The sequence below is a fragment of the Hibiscus syriacus genome, unplaced genomic scaffold (genome assembly GCF_006381635.1).
Source record: "Hibiscus syriacus cultivar Baekdansim isolate YM2019G1 unplaced genomic scaffold, ASM638163v2 tig00112491_pilon, whole genome shotgun sequence".
NCBI lineage: Eukaryota > Viridiplantae > Streptophyta > Magnoliopsida > Malvales > Malvaceae > Hibiscus > Hibiscus syriacus.
The window spans coordinates 1,436,317-1,460,682 of NW_024063344.1; the positions used below are offsets into that span (position 1 = coordinate 1,436,317).

The following is a 24,366-nucleotide window of genomic DNA, read 5'->3' on the forward strand; positions in this document are numbered from 1 at the left end:
TCGGAATGAGGAAAAAAGTGTCTTATAATTTCATTATAGAAAATAGAATTACAACCTTGGGAACAACTATTCCAAAAAACCCTTACAAACAATACAGGAGCCAGAAAACCAAACTAAAGAAGCCAACAACATAAAAATCAACCTATACCAGCCTTTGCTAAAGCATCAGCATTCGCTGTCCTTGCAACCCATCTAACAACCCCCCGAAAGTTTTAAGACTGTCAACAATATCTCTAACAATAAAACCATATACAATTGGACATGAGTCAACATTATTTATCCAGTCTACTGCAACCCTGCAATCACTCTCAACGATCAGCCTATCTTTAACCCTCCCTTGAAAAGAGGCAAACAAAGAAATACCCCTTTGAATAGCTTTAAGTTCCTTTAATGTTGGAGGTCCTGAACCAGCAGGCTCCTGAAAAGAACCTAGGATTGCACCAGATTGATCCCTCATAAGACCTCCAAGACCTGATTCCTTCCAATCACTACTAGTGGATGCATCCACATTTACCTTGACGAAACCCATAGAGGGAGGTAACCAGGGGATTATAGAAGACTTCAAGAAATTGTAGGACGAATAGGAATCTCCTATAGAATGATCAGAAATTAAAGAGTCCTTAGTAATAGAAACATCCTTATTCTTTGCTAGAAACCAAGAGGTCAGCCTAACTCTTGTTAAGAAAAATAATTCATACTGATCAAGCTTTCCCTCTTCAAAAACAATAAAATTTATGATTTTCCAGATTGACCAAATAACAGCCCCAGGAATGAAAGTCCATATTGCAGAATTGGATTTCAACTCATCCCAAGCTAGAAGAAAACTTTTTGCTTCTGCAGGAAACATAGAACTAAACCTCAAAAAATTTAGAAATTTATTCCACAAAGACCACGCAACCGAACAAGAAAAGAATAGATGCGATGAAGTTTCTTCAACCATTCTACAAAGAGGGCATAATTCATCCTCAATACCTTGAACACCTCTTTTAACCAATTCGTTTTAACAGCAATTTTGTGAAGCACAATTTGCCACACTAATATTTCAACTCTAGGGGGAATCAATCCTCTCCAAACAATTTTATTCCAGAAATGAACATCTTCTGAACCTAATCCACACCTCTCAACACAAGAACCGACTGTATAAACACCGTCCCCACTGCCTTTCCAAATCAAACCATCACTAGAATCAAGAGATAGAGAAAAAGAAGAAACGATGCTCACCATATTACGCCATTGTTCAAGCTCCAAATCATTTAAATTTCTTCGAACTTGAACATGCCAAATCCAGCCCGAAGAAAGAAATTCCCCAAACTCACAAAGTTTACCGTATTTATTAGTAGAAAGCGAAAACAGTCTAGGAAACATAATCTGAAACGGAAAATCAGCAGCCCAGCTGTCTTGCCAAAATCGAACATGCTTACCATTTCCAACGTGAAAATTGCAGAAACTACGAAACTTATAACCAAAGGAGTCTTGTTTGTAATGGTTATTAACCACTGATCTCCATAACCAGGAAGATTGAGTAGAAATCTTGCTATCAAACAGTAATCTGGAAGAATCAATGTTGTATTTGCTATAAATAAAATTCCTCCGAACAGAACTTCTCTCATTTGCAAACCTCCAAGACCATTTCCCTAGCAGTGCCCTGTTCATACAAATCAGATTCCGAACTCCCAAACCTCCCTCATTCTTTGATCTGCAAACATCATCCCATTTAACCAGTTTATTTTCTTATTACCATTTCCCTCTCCCCATAAAAAAATTAGATATAATTGAATTTAGAGACTTAAGGATAGAAGCTGGAATCTTAAACAAAGATAAAAAAAAATACGTAGACAGTGAGGAAAGAACCGATTTGATCAAAACCAATCTCCCTGCTAAAGATAGAGTAGCGGCCTTCCAACCTGCTAATTTAGAGTGAAAATTATGCACCACTGGTTCCCAAATAACAGAGGAATTCTTAGTAGCACCTAGAGGGAGGCCTAGATAATTAGAGGGGAAGTTTTCCACTGTACAACCAATAGAATCTGCCCAAGTCTTAACCTCCTGTTGGGGAATATTAATCCCGAACAATCTGCTTTTCTTAAGGTTCAGTTGCAGCCCTGACATAACCTCAAATACTCTAAGCACCCTCTTCACATTCATAATTTGAGTCTTTGAAGCTCCACAAAAAATAATTAAGTCATCCGCAAACTGCAAATGTGTAAGATTAAAGGACCCTTCTTCCTTGCCAACTGTCATACCAGAAAATAATCCCTCAGAAACAACCCATCGGATTAATAGATTCAGTAATTCCCCAACTAGATTAAATAATAAATGTGAGAGTGAACATCTCTGTCTAAGACCTTTGGCCATTGGAAACTCCTCGGATGGAACCCTATTGACTAAAACAGAAATTGAAGCTGTAGAAACACATCTCCTAATCCAACTTATCCAAGTGAAATCGAATCCTATCTTTTCCATCACCTTGAACAAAATAGGCCAGTCAACCGTATCATATGACTTTTTAAAATCAACTTTAAAAACACAACCTTTTAGCCCTTTCTTCCTTCAATAATCAATATCCTCGTTAGCAATGAGAGAGCAATCCAAAATTTGTCGACCAAGTATAACAGAAAATTGAGTCGGGCTGATAATATCTCCTATACAACTTCTGAGCCTCCTTGCAAGACACTTGGATAATATCTTATAAACTCCTCCTACTAGGCTTATAGGTCTGTAATCATCAAGGTTTCCAATGTTTGATCCCTTAGGAGTTAGGGTGATAAAAGTATGGTTAATACCATGTTCCCAATCCTTCCCCACAAAGAATCTGTGAAAAAACTGCATAATGTTTCTCTGATAGTTGAAATCCTTTACTTGAGAAAAGAACCAGAAAAGAAAGCAAGATTCATCTAAACATGTTGAGCTTGAGATGACTCTTCCATTTTCTGAAAAATAAATTAAAATAAAAATTACTGAAAAATCTCTGTTAAACAACAATGTAGTTTCCCCCTATTTCTGAACAACAAAATCTTTTCAAAACTAACAGAAGAAAACAAATGTATTTCGATCAACACCAGTTGTGCTTGAGACAGTTCTTGTTTTCTAGCCATTTTCTGATCAACAAAATAGAATCATAATGTAAAACTCTAAGTGAAATCATGGTTTATTTTTCCAATAGAAAATTAAAGAAGAAAAAGAAATCAAAAAGATATATTAAAACCTGTTGTGCTTGAGAAGGCTCTTCCTTTTTTATTGGTATTTTCTTAGTTCATCGACACCAAAATTTTCATAAAATGAATAGAAAATTAACAGAAAAGAGTGAGAAAACAAATCAAAACTTGTTGTGCATAACATAATTCTTCCTTTCTGTTAGGCGATCCAGAAAATATAAAAGAATTAATGTAAAATATACGTTAACTCAAGTCTCAATATGTAGTTCTTTGTCTTCCTTTTTCTGTTTCTGAACACCAAAATTTTCTTAACCCGGATAGAAAACAGAAGAAAAAGATATGTATAAAAACCAGTGGTGCTTCACAAGGCTCTTCTGTTTTTGCTAGTTTATGATCGATAATATTTTTTTTTTAAATGAAGTAAAATCCCAAAGTATCATTTTCCTGTTTCTAACCAACAAAATCTTCTGAAAACAATAACAAAATTAACAGGAAAAAATTAAAGGAAAAAGAAAATGAAGATATCGATCAAAACCTATTGTGCTTGAGGTGACTCTTCCTTTTTACTTGTCATTTTCTGATAAAAAATAATGTAAAATATCCATTAAATCACATTGTAGTTTTTAAAACATATTCTGTTTCTGAACACCAAATTCTCCTAAAACCGAATTAGGATAAAAGAGAAAATCAAACCAGCTGTGTTTTAGACAGATCTTCCTTTTTGCAAGCTATTTTCTGAAAATAAAAGAAAAACAAAGTAAAATCTCCATTAAAAATACAAAATTTTGCTACATTTTCTGCTTCTTGAGAATGAACATCAAAGGCTTGTGTAAACCATCTTGAAATTCAACCGAAAATGAAGAAAAATCAGTAAAATCATGTTGTGATTAATCCTTTTTGGTAGCCATAATAATCCTTGATCTTTCGGAAATCAAAAAATTCACATCCCAAACGGATCACAAAATCAACAAACAGCACCAACCTTTCACTCATCAATCTCGGTAATGCCGCTCATTCACAACATTTAAACAAGCAAACACTTAGATTCAAACCAAAATAACCCTTTGAAACTAACATAGTGTGAAAAGAGAGAGAAAAAAATCAAAACTTGTTGTGCTTAACACAATTTTTCCTTTCTGTTAGGCGATGCAGAAAATATAAGAGAATTAATGTAAAATATACGCTAACTCAAGTCTCAATATGTAGTTCATTTTCTTCCTTTTTCTGTTTCTAAACACCAAAATTTTCTTAACCCGGGTAGAAAACAGAAGAAAAAGATATGTATAAAAACCAGTGGTGTTTCACAAGGCTCTTCCTTTTTTGATAGTTTATGATCGATAATATTTTTTTAAAAATGAAGTAAAAACCCAAAGTATCATTTTCCTGTTTCTTGCCAACAAAATCTTCTGAAAACAATAACAAAATTAACAGGAAAAAATTAAAGGAAAAAGAAAATAAAGATATCGATCAAAACCTATTGTGCTCGAGGTGGCTATTCCTTTTTACCTGTCATTTTCTGATAAAAAAATAATGTAAAATATCCATTAAATCACATTGTAGTTTTTAAAACATATTTTGTTTCTGAACACCAAATTCTCCTAAAATCGAATTAGGATAAAAGTGAAAATCAAACCAACTGTGTTTTAGACGGGTCTTCCTTTTTGCAAGCTATTTTCTGAAAAGAAAAGAAAAACGAAGTAAAACCTCCAATAAAAATACAAAATGTTGCTACATTTTCTGCTTCTTGAGAATAAACATCAAAGCCTTATGTAAACCATCTTGAAATTCAACCAAAAACGAAGAAATATCAGTAAAATCCTGTTGTGATTCATCCTTTTTGGTAGCCATAATAATCCTTGATCTTTCGGAAATAAAAAAAATCACGTCCCAAACGGATCACAAAATCAACAAACAGCACCGACCTTTCACTCATCAATCTCGGTAATGCCTCTCATTCACAACACTTAAACAAGCAAACACTTAGATTCAAACCGAAATAACCCTTTGAAACGAACATAGTGTGAGAAGAGAGAGAAAACAAATCAAAACTTGTTGTGCTTAACACAATTCTTACTTTCTGTTAGGTGATCCAGAAAATATAAAAGAATTAATGTAAAATATACGCTAACTCAAGTCTCAATATGTAGTTCATATTCTTCCTTTTTCTGTTTCTGAACACCAAAATTTTCTTAACCCGGATAGAAAACAGAAGAAAAAGATATGTATAAAAATCAGTGGTGCTTCACAAGGCTCTTCCTTTTTTGCTAGTTTTTTATTGATAATATATTTTAAAATATGAAGTAAAATCCCAAAGTATCATTTTCCTGTTTATTACCAACAAAATCTTCTGAAAACAATAACAAAATTAACATGAAAAAATTAAAGGAAAAAGAAAATAAAGATATCGATCAAAACCTATTGTGCTTGAGGTGGCTCTTCCTTTTTACCCTTCATTTTCTGATAAAAAAATAATGTAAAATATCCATTAAATCACATTGTAGTTTTTAAAACATATTCTGTTTCTGAACACCAAATTATCCTAAAACCAAATTAGGATAAAAGAGAAAATCAAACCAGCTGTGTTTTAGACGGATATTCCTTATTGGAAGCTATTTTCTGAAAAGAAAAGAAAAACGAAGTAAAATCTTCATTAAAAATACAAAATGTTGCTACATTTTCTGCTTCTTGAGAATGAACATCAAAGCCTTGTGTAAAACATCTTGAAATTCAACCGAAAATGAAGAAAGATCAGTAAAAACATGTTGTGATTCATCATTTTTGGCCGGGGAAAAGAGGGAAAAATGAGATAAGGAAGAAGCGTGAATGTGAGAACATATAGTATTTTTCTCCTTTGGCGGGGGATTCTTTGAGCTCAACGGAAACCCATTTTGGTCAAAGCGCGTAAAAGCCCTCCCTTCGAATCCGAAGGAGCCGTTGTACACGTTAATTCTTGGAACTTCTGCTTTGCGGCGCCTAAAAAACGGTGTGACATGTTAAATAAGTGATCGATTAAAATTTAGATCGATTATGTTATATCATTTAACCAGAAATATTATCAAGTACAATAATATATTAGGTAGCGTTTATATTGACCTATTTTCTAACTAAACAGGTATATTTAAATCGGTAACATTGCAAATTTACCTATTACATTATAATTATCGGTTTTGATGTTTTTGTGATTGATACAATTTTAAATGTATCGACACTTTATGCGTGCACCTCGTTGTGCTTTCATTTTGGGGAAAAAATATCGACACATATTTAAAGAGTGTTGATACATAATGTAAACATATTTGCTAATTAACCAGTATATTTTTACTGGTTACATTGTAAATTTACATGTTACATAATAATTATCGATTTCGATATTTTTTTGATCGATACTTTTCATAAATGCATCGACACTTATGCGTGCACCAGTTTGAGTTCTTCAATCAACAGTTTCAATGACACAAAATCATAACAAAAAAAATAAAACTAAAACTGACCTAACTTTATCCTATGGAGATAATAAAAGTATATCATAAGTTTGCGTTGAGAGATGTCTGTTTCTGGGTTTTTGTTCTTTGATAAACTTATAACATAGTGGATTTCTTACGCGGTTTTGCTTAAAATATCTAACTTTTTTTATTAAAAAATGAAAATTCTGAAATAAAAATGATCACACAAACACACTTTTTTACTATCGGTTTTGTCATTTCGAGACCGATTTTGTCATATTTTTACTTGTTATATTATTATGGATGGATACATTTTTATAAAATATCGACACTTTATTGGCCCTATAACTTCTTCTCTTTTAAATTCCAAAAGTGTCTATACTTATAATAAAGTATCGACACTTTCAACATATCTGGTAGCTCTTTACCGGTTTTGTCATTTCGAGACCGATTTTAAAATATTTTTACATGTTATATTGTTATAGATCGATACATTTTTATAAAGTATCGACACTTTATTGGCGCTATAACTTCTTTTCTTTTAAATTCCAAAAGTGTCGATACTTATAATAAAGTATCGACACTTTCAACATATCCGGTAGCGCTTGACCGGTTTTGTCATTTCGAGACCGGTTTTATCATATTTTTACCTGTTATATTGTTATGGATCGATACATTTTTATAAAGTATCGACACTTTATTAGCGCTATAACTTATTCTCTTTTAAATTTCAAAAGTGTCGATACTTATAATAAAGTATCGACACTATCAACATATCCAGTAGCGATTTACCTGTTTTGTCATTTATATACCGGTTTTGTCATTTGTTTACCTGTTATATTGTTATGGATCGATACATTTTTATAAAGTATCGACACTTTCAATATATCTGGTAGCGCTTTACCTTTTTTGTCATTTATAGACCGGTTTTGTCATTTTTTTTACCTGTTATATTATTATGGATCGATACATTTTTATAAAGTATCGACACTTTCAATATATCTAGTAGCGCTTTACATGTTTTATCATTTATAGACCGGTTTTGTCATTTTTTTACCTGTTATATTGTTATAGATCAATATATTTTTATAAAGTATCGACACTTTCAATATATCCGGTAGCGCTTTACCTGTTTTGTCATTTATAAACGGGTTTTGTCATTTTTTACCTGTTATATTGTTATGGATCAATATATTTTTATAAAGTATCGACACAAACCGACAAGCTAAGTTTGTCGGTTGCCAAATTTTTTAATTTTTCTTCATGATTTCCATCTATTACATTATTATTACTCGATATTTCCGGTAACGCTAAACTGAATTTATCAAATATCTTTTAATATATTCGATAACACCGTATATTAATCCGTCTTTCCGGAGACAACTCTGTTAATTCTACTTTCTTGATTCCAAAAATAATTTAATAATTGTTTTTTATTGGAGGGGAATGAGAATCGCGGCAATTATTTGCTTTCTTTAACCGCCTTACCACCCCGTGTTTTTTCGAATTGGGCCCATCGGCCCGTATCATTTACGGAATCGATCACGGTTGCTCTGTTCTGTTACCGTGGGAGTTCCATCTATTTGAGTTAAAAACGAAAGGTACAACCCGCAATACGGGGCACGAAATATCACTCATGTTTGACTGAACCTAAATTTTAGACGATCTGTAATGAAACAAGACAAATGATTCGTCGCCTTGCTTGTTGAGAACAGACATGGTACTGAAGATAAATTCAGTTCTTCCTGATATTTGGATAGCTATTATTTGAGGTTTAATCGTGTTTGATCTCTTAAAATTTTATAAATTTACCTCTATTAGGGGTGCTTAATGAGTTGAATAACTGAAACTTGATTCAGTCAAAATTTGTCAAAGTTCAGCTGAGGTTGATTCAACTCAAATTCAAGCTCAACTCGAGACCTCAACAAGTTGTGTCAAATAAAGTCTAACTTAACTAGATAAGTTCACGAGTAACTTGTTAATTTATTTTATAAAATTTTAGTGATTATTTTAAAAAATTATTTCATTAAAAATTTAATAATTTACTAATAGATAATAAAATTGATGAAAAATTACTATTATGTTAATTTTTTAATAAATGATAAAAAAATACTAAATTATTAATTAATAATTAAATTTTAGTTCACTAAAAATCAAACCCTAATTATTATTTTAATGTATTTATGAATTGTTGCTTTGAAGTTTAGGCTTTTAAGTTGATTCATACTCTCTTTTGATACTTTTTTATTAAATTTATTAATTTATATTTATATTAACTATATATTATTTGTAGATTTTAATAATAAAGTAACAATTTTGATGAGCTTAACGAGAATGAGTCAAGGAATAAATTTTTTAACGTGCATGAATCGAGCAAAATTTTAACAAATAATGAGTCAAGATAAACAACAAAAATTTTAACGAGCAAAATTTTGTTCTTAATAAATTTTGAACTCACAACCTACAAAAAATGAAAATATTAACTTAAAGCTTTTAACCCGACTACATTTTAAACTAAACACAACATTTAACACTACATATATTTGAAAATTCTTTTATAACACAGAAGAGAAAAATAATATTACCTAAATATAGTAAGTAAATCTTTTAAAAATTATTTAGTTACAAGTAAATGTAGGGATAAACCACTGTATAATCTCTACGTAGATTCAATTTCTTTTTACAAAAATCATTTATTTTTTTTATTTTAATCTCTTAACTTTACATGATTTATTTATTTATTCAATTTTTCATTCATTTGAAATCTATTTTTTATTAAGTTTGAACCACATTTTGATATACCGTTTTAGAATATAATTTTTAATAACATTTTTTTTTCAAATTTAGTTATGTAAATTTTTATTTCATTCAAATTGACAATCCAATTTCTGCAACTATTTGATTTTAGACTCTTTCATATTCTCATAAATACACTATCCTCAAAATGTATTATTTAAAAATAAAATTATAAATATATTACATAATTTTATACAGTATTTAATTTATTCAATAACACCACAAATCTTATTTATACATACTAAAAATAATATATATATATATATATATATATATATATATATATATATATTAAATATAGTTAGAGAATGTTGTTTAAATTGAAATCAATTAATACCATGATATTATAAATAATTATATTTAAATTAAAATATAAATTCAAATAAATATATTTGATTCAAATTTTATAAGCATAACACGGCTCAAAATTTAAATATCGTTTGAATCACGATATTCATAAACTTAGCCAACTTAATTTTTTCTATTGGATTTTATCTAATATTTCTTTATAAATAAATACAAACATTGATCTGAGTTTTTTTTTCAGGAGAAGATTAGTTGTATTTAAACATAAATTTAACATAAACAAATAAATTATTAGCAATAAACTGAAAATTTATAATTTGTCGTGGTCGGGCACGCACCCGAACCAAAATGGATCTCAAGAATCCAGCGTGAAGCAGCTCCAATGCTGACATGGCGTCTTGTGCACTTTCCTTTTTTCTCTGTGTTCACTGCCAAAGCAAAGTAAAAAAGTTCAAAAGCAAAAACACGTTCTTCCTCACCACCAATTCTAAAACAATAAATAAATTCATTCTTTTTCTCGATCCCCTTGTGCTAGAGGAATTTCAAGTCCTATAGATTTAATCTGATCTAAAATTCGAGTCTCTTCGGTGTATTTTTTTAGATTTGTTTTAGGGTTGATAACATGGAGATAGTGGTAGCTGGCTCTAGCAGCGAATCTTGCCAAGGTGGGGAGATGATGGGAAAAGTTTTGGACGAGAAAGATCAGGTTCGTGTTACGAAGAAGACTTTGCAAGCTGTGCTGGAACAGTGTCAAAGAGCTATCGAATTGATTAGTAACGGCGAAGGAGGAATCGACGATGACGATGTTGAAGATGAAGCTGACGATAAAGATGACGTGGATCCTCAAGGGGAAGTCAGCGGAGTCGGTCTTCAAAGAGATCAAGAAGTCGATGAGGTTTGTTTTATTCTTTCTGCTTATTATCCGCTTTAGGTTTCTATTTGGGCTCCAAGGGAAGGAGAGGAATTCTAATTGAGAATCTAACACGATCACCTTTTTAGCTCATAAAAACAATGGATTTTAATTTTTTGGTCGAAATTATTTTTTCCATTTTTTAAATTTCTTTTTGAATATTTAGTTTGTATAAACTTATTCTATGTTCTGTTAAATTCGGAATTGTGGAAGATAATTTCGAACAAATGAAGGTAAATCAAAAGAAACAAACAAAAGATCAGGCGTGATGAACCCTATTTTTATCCCAAATTTAATTCTTCACCAATTAAGCGTGCTGTGAAATTTTTGAGTCGGGCTTAACAAAATTCGGAACTCAATTTCTAACGTGCTTCTTCCATGAGTGATGAGTAATTGGATTTTGAATTGAACTTAGCTTGAATGATACAATTAAACATATATTGGTAGTTCTCTTCTGGATAATGGTCTGGTTTTTGATGTATCAATTGCGTATCTATGTCAACTGTCAAAGTACTTTATTCCGCTGCTGCATTAAGCTTATTGACAACGTGTAGTTTTGGTAGACTTTTAAGTTACCAATGAGCATTGCTGCATTGGCTTTTCCATGTTGATTTTTTTGCGAGTTTGTAGGGCATAATATATATATATTCATACATAAGTTGTCAGTATCGAATTGAACCAAACAAATAGAGAAATACATAACTTGGATGTCATCTTAGATATGATTTTCATTGCTTAGGCATCAGTTTGCCTCTTAGCCTTCGTCTCATTGATGTCATTTTGATTGCATCCGTATTCAACTTCTATACTTGTCTTGGCAACCTGCATCTTCTGATGGCAACATGTTGAAATCCCACTTATATAGTGATTCCTTATACTTGATGTGATATGCTCAAACACTTGAGTTTATGAATTTGTTTGTTTTTTGCTTCTTCTTTTTTAATGTAAATATGGCAATAGGCAACCTGCTAGAAAGGAAAATGTTTATGAAGTTTGCATTTGCTTTCTTATCAAACACTGCCAAATAACTTGGTATTAAAAGTTTGTGCCCCTTTTATTTTAAATACAGTTGTGCGATCTTCTGAAATCTAGAGTTCAATGCTCTGATTTCCTAGAAAAGCTAGCATGTGCTCAGGTGTCAGTTCCAGAAAACATTTCAGGTATGCATTCAAAGATGTTCCCCTTTAAAGCCTGTTGGATGAGTGGAAATAGAAGGCTGAGATTAACTCATTGTTTTTTTTCCCAGTGATATCTTCTCATTTCCTACTGTTAATCTAGGCAGTCTATTTCCACTCATCCAACAACCCTAAATCTGTGTAAAACTACAAAGTCTTACACTATGTAATTGGATCCTATCCCCCCCCCCCACCACACACATATATATATGTATGTATATATATGTATTCAGTTTATTGTGTTGGAAAAATACTACTGCAAAACAGATACTTTAGCACAAGCTGCTTGGAAAAATAAATCAAACAGTAAACAAGACATAAATACAAACTGGATTGGGTGGTGACGCGCACATGTAATGGGCTTTAGCCCCACTATTCAATTAGGAAAGTAAATAAGAATATATTTAAACTCTTTAAAAGCCATTTTCCATCCAATGTGGGATTTTCCTTGCATTACTAACATATTGAAGTTCATGCTTTTAAGAAAACTCTGTTTAAAAAGATATTTGTTGTGTGGTTGTTAATGAAATTCTTCTATGGAACCAGAAGAAGGTAGTTCTTGGGACATGGTCGATGAAAATGATCTCTGGGAAGATAAAGATATTGATTTGGATCGAGAAGATTATGTTCTTGTTAGGCAGGAGGATATAGTAGAAGGAATTGCATGTTTTATGGCTGCATATTTGCTATCCCTTAAACAGACTAAGGTATGTGAAACTCTCTTTGTTGTCTCAAAGTTTTTATCTCAAATTTTCTTTGGTCTTACATTTTAGCTGACTGAATAAAATGAGTTACATGAATTTTTTTCTCTTTCCCAGGATTTGACCCCTAATCAACTTCAGGAAGGTGAGTCTTTGTGTTCTTTCCTAAATGTTTTAAAGAAACAAATATAATTTCACTGAATAATTTGTATTTTCCATATCAGGTATCTTTTTTTCCAAATCTATTTTTTATCACTAATTTGGCATTATAAATTGACTTCCATTTGAATTTCATTTGTAGCACTGAGCAAGACCTTCTCTGTAAAGAAGAAAAAGGGGAAGCTTCGAAAAGCTTGGGACGGAAGCAAAGTCATTTATAACGTGGCATCCTGGGGAGCAACTGCAATTGGGTGGGTTATGACTTTAATCTCGACAAACTAGTGTTCCATATGTTGCACTCGTTGGGTTATTAAGTATTTAACCAACTAAACCATTACCAACCCATTTTCATTCATTTAAATTATAAACTAAAAACTATTCTATTAAACAAAAGTGTCACTTTCTTTTTAAAAAATAACTATCATTTATTTGTTTGTTGGTTATGGACAGGATATACCAAAACCCTCTACTTCTAAGAGCTGCATCGAAGGCCTTCTGGGTTTCTTGTAATGTCATATCAAAGCTTCTCTGATTTCTTTGCACTACTTGGAGAACAAAGGTTGGTATTTTGCAGGTTGTGTAACATGTATACTTTTTATACTTTCTTCCACAGATCCATTGATTTTCATGTCTCAAAGCATTTTCATCTTCTGTAAATATTGTTTTATTGAAGAATTTCTGATTGCAGTTCAAATTCATTGGCATCACAATTCCTGAACCAATGTCAATTCCTGAACCAATGTCAATTCCACTACTTTCCTTCCTTTAGATATGGGAGAGCGGTCAACTAAGCTAATCTTTGTGGGCCCCGTCTCGTCATTATTTCCTCCCCAATGATAATCATTGTTAATTCCATATTGTATGTATATATATGTTCAAAGATGAGTGTTTATTTTAAACTTATTTCCGAAATCAATCATGTTTAAGTATCGTGAAAGCAACATGTTCTTCCACAGATTCATTGCTTTTCCCAATTTTCTATTTTTTCCTTCTATTTTTGTCCTTTGTTCTGCATAATTAATAGAGAAAATATTTTCAGTAACCGAAAATATCTTATAATATACGATTTTAATCAAATTTTTTTAGATTTACGAAAATGACCAACAAATTTGCAACGTGAACTCCAATTTTACAATTCAGTTTTTAAAATCGTAACGTAAATCTGTAAATCGCAACGCGAATCTGTAATTCGCAACACAGAAGTCAAATTCGCAAAGTGTGTTTATTTTTACAACGTGAATTTTATTTTCGAATTCGAAACACAATATTAATTTCGCAACACAAATGTAAACAATATAATCGTAAAATTATTACCTAAAACCCTAAATCAAAACTCAAACTCATATCCATCTCACTCTCTACGGTAACATCCGTCCCCATCTCCGACGAAATTTATCCCCATCTACGGCGAAATCCGTCTATCTCCATCTCTCAGAACTACCCTCACAACCATTCACGGTCAGAAATGGAAAATCAACCACCGAGGGTTAGTTTTTTTTAATTATTTTTATTTTAAAATTTTTGTATTATTATTATATTTTTCATATTTAAATTGATGATAAATTTACGGGTAATTTCAATAATAGATTAACTATTTCACTTAGATTGCTTAGTAAATTCATTCGGTTGCTGTCAATACTACTAAACTGTTTAGTCTTTAACCCTGTGAAGTTAATATTTATCTTTGTTTTGTCTTTTGGTTGAAGTAATGCAATTCATTCAAGTTTCAATTTGCAGAAGACTATTTGAAACTTAAATTCGCAACACGAAAATGAAAATCGCAACGCGAACTCCAATTTCGCAACTCAGTTTCCAAATTCGCGTTGCGATTTTCATTTTTGCGTTGCGATTTTAAGTTTCAGAAACTATTCTTCTTCTGCAAATTGAAACTTGAATGAATTGCATTACTTCAACCAAAAAACAAAGACAAATACTAACTTCACAGTGTTGAAAATTTAAGTTTCAAGAATAAACTACTACTCTTTATGTTGTCCTTGAACCTGCACTAAACCTATATGTTGTCCTTTTAAATGTTTATATAAGTGCTTACTTCTAGAATGTTATCTGATGTATTTTGTGAACTATGATAGAATAATGAATTGGGTGAATACCGTGCAAGTTTGAAACATATTTGACTTTGTTTTCACTGTTTAATATCATGTCTATTAATATTGTATAATTTGTAGTTTTTGGTATATCTAACTTGGTATGTTTATTGTTTTTGTAGAAATTTTTTTCGGCTTCATTGACCTTAATGAATAAATTAAGCCTAGCCACTACAATTGTGTCGACGCTTATACCTGTACAAAGAAAATTGTTTGAGGATACTTGCTTCGGACCATGGCTGAAAGTACAACATCCGGGTGGAGATACTATGTTGACCCGTTTGCTTCTTCAGACCATGACTAACGATCTACCCGAGAGGATACAACGTGGTGATAAAGATATATGGTTTCATTTTCCTCCGGCGTATACTTGCTTTGGGCGGGAGGAGTTTTGCTTAATCACTGGTATACGCTTCGAACACGATGATGTAGGTCGGTACACTAGTCATATCGCCTGCCCATCATGGTTATCTCGGGTTTTTCCTGAGCTGGCAAAGGCGAAGCCGAGTTTACACGTCGACGACTTGAAAATATTATTTGTTAAAGATGGTTTTACTCGGATGGATGACCTCGATGTTGTCCGAGTATGCAATTTATTACTTTTGCATACCGTCTTTTTAGGCAAAGAGGCCAGACAACCTATTTCTGATGACCTAATATTATTGGTAGAGGACCTAAATGCATGTAACATATTTCCGTGGGGTTCATATCTATGGAAAGCTACCTGGAAAAAGTTATCTTCTGTATTTGAGGACCGAAAAAGTTTGTGTGGCCATGGTTCCAAATACACTTTGGCAGGCTTTATTTGGGCCTTTGAGGTAAGAATTTCTATATAATGTTTCCAAAATTATAATTAATTATTTAACAATTACTAATGTTTGTGTATTATATTGTTTGTAGATTTGGATATTTGAGGCTTTTCCCAGCATGCAGACATATGCAATAAAAAATTCAAATGATATTCCTAGGGTTATTTCCTAGAGGAGGATCTGGTTGTTGGATTGGGAAAAGTTACTACCATATATGACGATGAATGATGTAAGTTAACACAAATACTATCATATATAAACAAGTTATTACTAGTAGACATTTAACTTTGTTTGAGCTTTTATATTGTTAGGAGGCCAACTATCCATTACAGAGGCCGACACCCACAGAGGCTGAGCTTGCCATTGATTGGTGGCAAGCTAGTAAGCATTTTTTTGATGGCACGGATGATGAGCAGCCCCCACTTCGAGAGCCATCATCTCACCCAGAGCCATCACCTGATCGAGCCGATTATACACCTCCACAACGAGAGCCATCACCTATTCTGTCACATCATCGAGCCTCTTCTCCACCATCACCTCATGATAGGCGATTGTCAAAGATGCCACGACATTTATATCTCTGTTCTCCACCTCCACTGGATGAGTTAGGGGAGTTATGTGATGAGGTCAATGCTTTGCGTGAGGAGGTCGGTACTTTATGTGAAGACAATGGTGCATGGCATGATGAGGTACGGTCTTTACGTGGTGAGGTAGAGGTTTTACGCGATGACAATGGTGCTTTACGTGGTGAGGTATCTACTTTACGTGATGAGGTAGCCGCTCTACGTGAGATTGTTGCATCATTGCAGAATGAGGTAAGTTTGTTTAATATTATACTAAAAATGCAAATAACCTTTTTTCGACATTATTTATTTGTTTATTTACTGATTTATGTATTAATTTATTTTTAGCGGCCCGATAAGGTAAATGCTTTACGTCGGGTTTTTTTGCACGACGGGATTCACTCATTAGACGTCGTGCACGTGCCATTACGTCTTCGTTCACCCCAATAGTGCCAAGACTCCGTAAGAAGAAGCCCGATTCAACTGTCATCGTTCAAGAGGCCCCTATCATCCTTCAAAAGGCCACTCCCACTGTTCAAGAGGCTTTTGTCATCGTACAAGAGATCTCTCCCACTGTTCGAGAGCCCGATTCAAATGGCATAATATGTCGACATATTGATAAACCCCCTCACGTGCCCGACATGATGGATGAGAGTTGGCTTTCGTATGAGTTACCGGTCAGTACCATTCCGGTATCTGAAGTGGAGAGGAGAACACTACCGGACACAATTCTGGATAATACCCATTGGGCTAAGACCGCAGTTGATTTTTATCTACATGAGCGGAGCCAGGGGTGTTACGCTGACATATGCAAACTCGACAATGCTATGCATTTATTTCTTGATCGGTCTTGGTGGGGTGTGTTATTAGGGGTTGAAGACAATGGCTATTTCGATGGGGGGTAAGTCTTATATTCTTCTTATATTGCATTTTGATTATTATTTTTTATTTATGAAATTCACTAATATATGTATTTTTTTTTATAAAATAGCATATTGATGCATGGGTGTCACGTCTTCTGATAATAAGGAAATTAAAGAAAATAAAAAATACGCGATGGACTATTATGCCGACGTCTTTTCACGTAGCTCACTTGAATGATCAAAGAGACACTTCATATGTGTTGGGTAATGAAAAAGCTAAACTTTATCCTGCGTGGTAGGAGGTCGATAAGGTTAGTATTTATTTTTGAATATTTTAAAGGTGTTCATAAATAAAAATTTGATGTGCGCAATTGAATTATTATTTATGATTGCAGGTGTTTATCTCTGTTTTGTAACGTCGTCATTGGCTTCTCGTCGAGCTTCAGCTCCCATCCCTGAAGACAATGGTATATGACAGCATGTTGAATTACATACCATTGTCTGATTTGAGAGATATTATTTGTAAGGGATGGAGCGCTCATTTGGCTAAATACTTGGATGCGATTGATTATTGGACTAATTCTAGAAACAATATGCCAAAGAAGTTCAAAGTTACAATGATCAGAGACGAGACCGCGCCACAACAAACGTAGGGAGCCAGAGGGGATTGTGGTCCTCTCGTATGCATGTGCTTGGAATGTTTGACGACAGGAAGTAAACAGTTTCTACCTCCCACAGATAGAGATAGAGGTGCAATAGGCTTGTGGTTTCGGCATTTTATGACTAGAGTGATATATGCGAGATGCTGTCTACCTACATCCGCGTGCTGAAAGTGTGCATAAACAATTGGTAAGTTTGAGCAAGTGTTTAACATATATACTCTTTGTTGGTTTGAAAATGTTTGGTTAAGTACCTAGAATTCAATAATTTGTTGATTTTTGGTTTTAGATGTGTAGAAAGTGTTGTTTGAGCAAATGTTTGGTTTCTGCAGGTTAATCCTGAAGTAAGCTGCGTGAAATTGATGTATTTGTGCATAAACAACTGTCTGCGTGAAATTGATGTATTTGTAAAAGTTGATTTGTAAAGTTGATTTGTTTAATTGATGAGGAAATAAGAATTATTTGTGCTTGTTTAATTGATTTGTAAAAGTTAATTTGTTTAATTGATGTGTAAATAATCCTTATTTTTTTACTTGTTTAATTGATTTGTAAAAGTTGATTTGTTGTTTTAAATTTCAATTTGCATTATGTTGAAGGCAAAAAAGACCTGTTGAAGTTACACTTTCGCAACGCGAAAGTCAAATTTACGTTGCGATTTTCGCGTTTCGAATTTGACTTTCGCAACAATCGCATTGCGAAAATCGCAACGCGAATTTAACTTTCGCGTTGCGAATTTGACTTTTACAACAAAAACTCTGATAAGTGATAACAACTGAACAGATCATAGCAATGTTCAAACTCAAGTTACTAATGAATGTCTAACTGAAATGTATGCATTCACACATAAAATACACATAATACAACGTTTGCATTTAAAAATCACCTAAGTTAATAAGTCCCAAAAGGTGAAGCCGGTTGTGATTGCGATTGCGATTTTGATTTCCTTTTGCTTGGCACCATATGAGCTTTGGATTTTGATGAGGATCCATATTTTGGTAGAGGAAAAGATGATTGTGATGGAACTGGTGATCCACAGGTCAACCTTGTATGACCATTTTCCTTGCACGGACTACATATCGATATCCGCTTCTCTCTACCCTTAGATGATATACGATCGTGATTTTTTGGTCGGCTAGGTAGCCTGCTGTCCATGACTGGTGGCAAAACTGTTTGTAAGTCATCTGGTATGTCACACTCAGAAGGATGTGGAATAGGGTAGACAATCTCGGCATAAATCTGTCAATATACTTCTATAGTGTAGCAATCCATAGCGTATGCGCTTGAATCATCTTGGTTTAGATGAAGAGCAACTTTTATAACATGGCCACACGGATAACCAGATGTTTGCCATTTCATACAACTACACGTCTTTGTATTTACATCGACAAGCCCATTTAAGTTATTATCCAATACTTCAAACAAAGTGTTTAAACATGGTTCAACTCTCCATGGCGTTGACTTCACAACACGTTTCGTTACCTTTTTTTTAGTCCATGGTGTAACACGACGTTCTAATGTTCATGTAAATTTAAATAAATAATACTTAGTAAAATATATGATAAGTTACGAATTTAAAAAAATAATACATGCATGGTTTCTTTTCTTGTAGTACCACTGTTGAATAGAGGCTCAAAAAAACTCCATTAACATAGTAATGGGTAATTTCTGGGAATAACGACTTAGAGCGTTGATTGATTATGCACTATTAGACGTCATGAAACCATATCTTGCTCCAAGTTGATGTACTCTTGACCATATTTCAAACCAGACATATTCTAGTGTTTGAGAACATTGAGGCAAAACATGTCTTAAACAATTTATATGCTTATTAAAATCCACTTCTCGATAAGCTTTTACAGTCTTTCAGTATGTCCATTTGTGATTTTTTATACCAACAAACCTTGATTTTAGATTTCTGTACAAATGAACACCACAAAGTACATGAAAAGCATCTGGGAAACACCTTCTAACAGCGTTGTCAATTGAGTTTGCCCTATCGGATATGATTGTCAGATTGCTAATAGGACATATGCAATCCCTAATATGCCCCATAAACCATGTACATGAATCAGAGGTTTCAGATTTGCCAACCCCGTAAGCTATTGGCAGTATCCCATTGTTAGCATCCATGGCTACTGCTAATAAGTTTACTCCAAGGTATCGACCTTTCAAATGTGCTCTGTCAACTATAATAATTGGGCGCATGCAAGTAATAAACGAATGAATCTACAAAATAATATACACAAGACATAATCATTTAAATGTGAAATGCATGTAACTAACAAAAATGAATCAACAAAATTATATTGATTTACTAACCGCAGCACCAATGGCGATAAACAACAACTCAAAGCGTCCATCTCTATCTGTTTTGATATGAGTTACCGACCCAAGATTTTTCAGCTTTAAATTGTGACAATAAGCCGACAGTTGGGCAAACGATGCTTCTAGAGACCCCCTCAACAATTCCAAGGCATAACATTTGGCTATCCAAGCTTGAGAATATGAGATACTAATCTTGAACCGAGCATTCATGTCAGTCATAATTTCATTTCCCCGATATACCCTGCCATTCAAAAACATTAACCGGCAATGGATGTTTCATCATCAAAATTCAGGTATTGACCAATATCAAAATCATTACACGCAGGGTCTGTTTCTTCTTCTGAAACATCATCAAAATCCGAGTATTGACCAAGATCAAAGTCATGGTATTGACCAAGATCAAATTTCGAATACTGACTAGTACTCACAATTTTTTCTGTTGGCTCATAATCGTCTAACTGGTCAACACGAAAACCGAAATTTGGTACTGAAAGTTGATTGGGATTTGGATTAGGAAAAGGTTGTGGGTTTTGAGATTGTGTTTTATATTGTGTTTGGTATTGGAAATGTGGTAAAACAAAATTTTATTGGTGATGAAATTGTGGTGGAACCATTAAATTTTGAGGTTCATAACAATGCTGTACATTGTGAGCACCATAAACTGGGGTTGAAGAACCTAGTTGATTACTACCCGCTACTGACCCAACTTCACTACTTCTAGGTTCAACAACATACAATGTAACATCATCTTCTTGCGAAACACTAATGTAAGCAATGAATCGTTTAACATCTTCATTGTCGGTTAACAAATAAACTTTATCTTTTCTCTGATAAGATAGCCTAAATCCACTTAGAGGCTCTAAATTCAATTTCTTTGCAACACGTAATATTAGAGTTTCATAAGTTAACTTTTTTAATGAAAGTTTTAGTTGAAGATTCATGGGTAAAGGCATATATTGTAAAACACCATGAACATTCTCCCATGACCCTCCAAAACACAAATCTATCCAAACATGATCAACATTAGATGATTTCATTCTACAAATTGTAAATTAATTTACTAAACAAACGAGCTATAAACTATATATCATCACTAACTTAGAGAAAAGCATACCTTTATTAAGTTGATAGTTGATCATTTGTGAGAGAAATCATTGAAAAATTATATAGAAATAAAATTATGTAAAAATAATTAGAGATGGGGAAGGATGTCGTTGGATATAGGAACGGATGTCGCCAGAAAGAGTGATAGATGGAGATGGAATGAGTTGTGATTTAGGGATTTAGGTTATGAGTTGTTGTTGCTGCGTAGTTATATACGCAAAACATTTGTGTTACGAAACTAAAACCTGTTGCGAAATTAAAATTCGTGTTGCGAATTCGAAAATCGAGTTGCGAAAACAAAATTCGCGTTGCGAATTTGAAATTCAATGTTACGAATTTGGAAACTGAGTTGCGAAATTGGAGTTCGCGTTGCGAATTTGTTGGTCATTTTCGCAAATCCAAAAAAAGTTGGTTAAAATCGTATATTATAAGGCATTTTCGGCCACTGAAGTTATTTTCTCTAACTAATAATAGTAAGTGTGACATTATCGTTCAGGTGTCAGCTTTGGTTTAAAATATAGAACATACCGATTTGAAGAGAAAAAATCATTTTAAGCCCTGAAATTACATCCAAGTATAAACTAATATATTAACCCTAATAATAACAATAAGATGTAAAATAGACTCGATTGAAGCCCCATTACCTCCCAATTCCCATCATCTTCCCTTTAAAAAAGGAAAATCGATGGTTATTGAATAACATTATTCTTTAAATTAATGTTTTTTCAAGACTGGTCAAAAAGAATAAATGCATTTCACAGTGGGTATGGGGGCATTTTTCATTTTTTAAGGGTGCGTTTGGTTTACAGAATGTAAGATTATTAGTGGGAATAAAAGATTACCAGGGAATAGGATTACTGGGAATGTTACATTACTGTGTTTGGTTGATTTGGCATGAATGTAGGATTATAATGTTTGGTTGAAGGAATAAAAGATTACTAGAATGTATATTTTACCAATTTGTCATTGTTCTATATTTTTTAACAAGTGAAATTCTAAATATTTAAATAAAAATTATTTATATAAAAATTCTATTTGTTGATAATATATTACTTGAGTATTTAAATATCATGTATTATTTTAATTCTAATTAATATTAAAATTTACATAATTTATGTAAAAATATATTAAAAATTTACATCAACATTTAACTAAATGTTTACATTGTGAAAATTCTTCATAGATATTCATAATAATAAAAAAGATGTAAATTATTTTTGTTATCTAAGATATAATATTTATTATATCTTCAATATACAATAATTTATTTATTTATTTATATTTTATATTTATATTTAATTCTGCATACTTTATCATTATTATTTATCTCATGAATTTATATTACAAAAATATAATTCAAATAAGTAAGAAAATATAACACTAAAAATCATATTGTCTATAATTTTATATTTCACCGTCATTCATCATTATCTTTGCTAATATTTTAATAAAATTATTAATACTCAGTTCTAATCTGATTTGTACTTAACTCTTGATTACGAAAAGCAAACAACCTAATAATTCATGTTTCCCAACAGGTAATTTCTCTCCAAACATACAAAAACCGACAGAGGCCAAACTTTGAATATACTAGACCGTTAATTTCTTTCAGATCATACACAAAGGACAATTGAAATAGCTTACTTGTATCTAAAGAGAATTCTAAAACAATTTTAAGTGGCTGGTAATTTGGCCATGTCCGAATTATTCTAAGATATCGGTCATGAGATTGCTAATTCGGCTATGTCCGAATTATTGTAAGCATGTCTGAAATTTGACTTATTTCCAAATTATTTGGACTATTTGTAGGGTAAAAATGATGTCTTATTTAACAATAGAAGTTGTAGCGAAAACCAAATTTTTGAACTGACACTGTTGAGGATTAGTTTTTGGAGTAAAAAACTAGATTTTTAAGCGTAAATAGTAAAAACGAAGATGATGTATAAAAATTTTGATACATAATTATTGGGGTAAATAAATTAAGTTTGAATGAATAGGATTTTATTTGTATTTGTTTATTTATTTTTATAAGTATTTATGTTTAATTTGTATTCATTTAATTTTTAGTGTTGTATTTGTGATCGTTTATTTATTTTTGAAGGTATTTATGTTCACTTATTTTTTTTAAGGTGTTAGTGTTCGTTCGTATAGTGCTTACGAATATATTCATTTAATGTTCGTTTATATGTTCACGAACGTATTCATTTGGTAAAATTATGTTACTAGTAAGAACTTTTCGAGCTTCATATTTTAACCTCTAAATTTCATCATGTGTTCAATTTAAGTTCATCACGTGTTCAATTTAATTCCTACATCTTGGTCAATTTGAATGGCACAAAAGCATCAATGCGGTTCGACAAAATATCACAGTAGGAACACAATGGAAACTGGAATGACTGCTGTTTTCAGATCCATATAGGAGATGTAGAGTCTGTAAAGTTGCAAGTTGCAAGATTCTTTTAAACCTCAAATCATATTTCGGGCATGCTTGGTGAAAGGTCAACAAGTGCAGCTAAAACTACCTAGATTTTCCAAAATTCAAACACAAACACTATAAGCAGTGGACTTCAACTGCTATGACCAGGAAAATCATTCTATGAACAAACCTTGTATGACGAAAGCATCTAACAACTACACTACCCAACTCACTGATGTAGATTTCAATCCAAGAGCTGGGAATTTCAATACTAAAACTTAAGATTCGTTTGCAACCAAAAAAAGGACAAATTATTTGGAAATTTCAATTCTATTAACTGTTATTTAAAGCCCAAAAATCAAATTAAAAAAACATGGATTCAACAGGAATCCAAAAAAACACAAACGCCCAAACCAAAAAGGAATAAAGATAAGCAAAGGTTGAAGGAAAAGGAGTAACCTAAAAGCAAATGAAGTGAGTAAGAAGAGCAAAGGGTAAATTTTTTATCGAGAATCGGATACTCCTCCAATCTGTGCCGTGGAGTTCAAGAACAAAGAACGCTTGGGAGAAGAAAATATGGCAGAGGCAAACGGGAAAAGAGGGTATTTTAGCCCCTTAGCACACGGGAATACAAGAATACCTAAGAAAAGCAAGGGATTAACATTCCCGAAAAAAAGAGAAATTTTTTTACTGTTTGGAATATATTATTACTCCCTATTGGGAATATTTCCCATCCAAACATGGGAATTTAAATCTAGAAAAAAAAAATCCCACTAGGAATCTTGAATTCCATGATTCAATCACCCCCTAAGAGATTTATTTCAAATGTAAAGTAAAACGGGGTGAAAATAGAAATTTGGAAACTGTGGAATTTCAT

At 32.6% G+C, this 24,366-nt stretch overlaps 1 protein-coding gene and 1 long non-coding RNA gene across 3 annotated transcripts; one reads left to right on the plus strand and one right to left on the minus strand.

Moving 5' to 3' along the window:
- Positions 1–1,671: 1,671 nt before the first annotated feature.
- LOC120180335 lies at positions 1,672–24,026 on the minus strand. The gene is made up of 3 exons (XR_005521676.1): positions 23,949–24,026; positions 15,046–15,050; positions 1,672–1,683 (listed from the first exon to the last, which is right to left on the minus strand). It is a non-coding gene; the product is annotated as an uncharacterized LOC120180335 (long non-coding RNA).
- On the plus strand, positions 10,129–13,245 carry LOC120180333. Of its 2 annotated transcripts, none has more exons than XM_039185680.1 (6): positions 10,129–10,595; positions 11,680–11,770; positions 12,335–12,492; positions 12,604–12,631; positions 12,788–12,896; positions 13,096–13,245. In XM_039185680.1, exons 1-6 carry the CDS (start codon positions 10,323–10,325, stop codon positions 13,175–13,177), a joined length of 741 nt encoding a protein of 246 aa, XP_039041611.1. In that variant the 5' UTR covers positions 10,129–10,322; the 3' UTR covers positions 13,178–13,245. The 2 variants fall into 2 exon arrangements, with proteins under 2 accessions (XP_039041611.1, XP_039041610.1); XM_039185679.1 differs by having other exon boundaries at positions 10,131–10,595; positions 12,332–12,492.
- Positions 24,027–24,366: the final 340 nt, after the last annotated feature.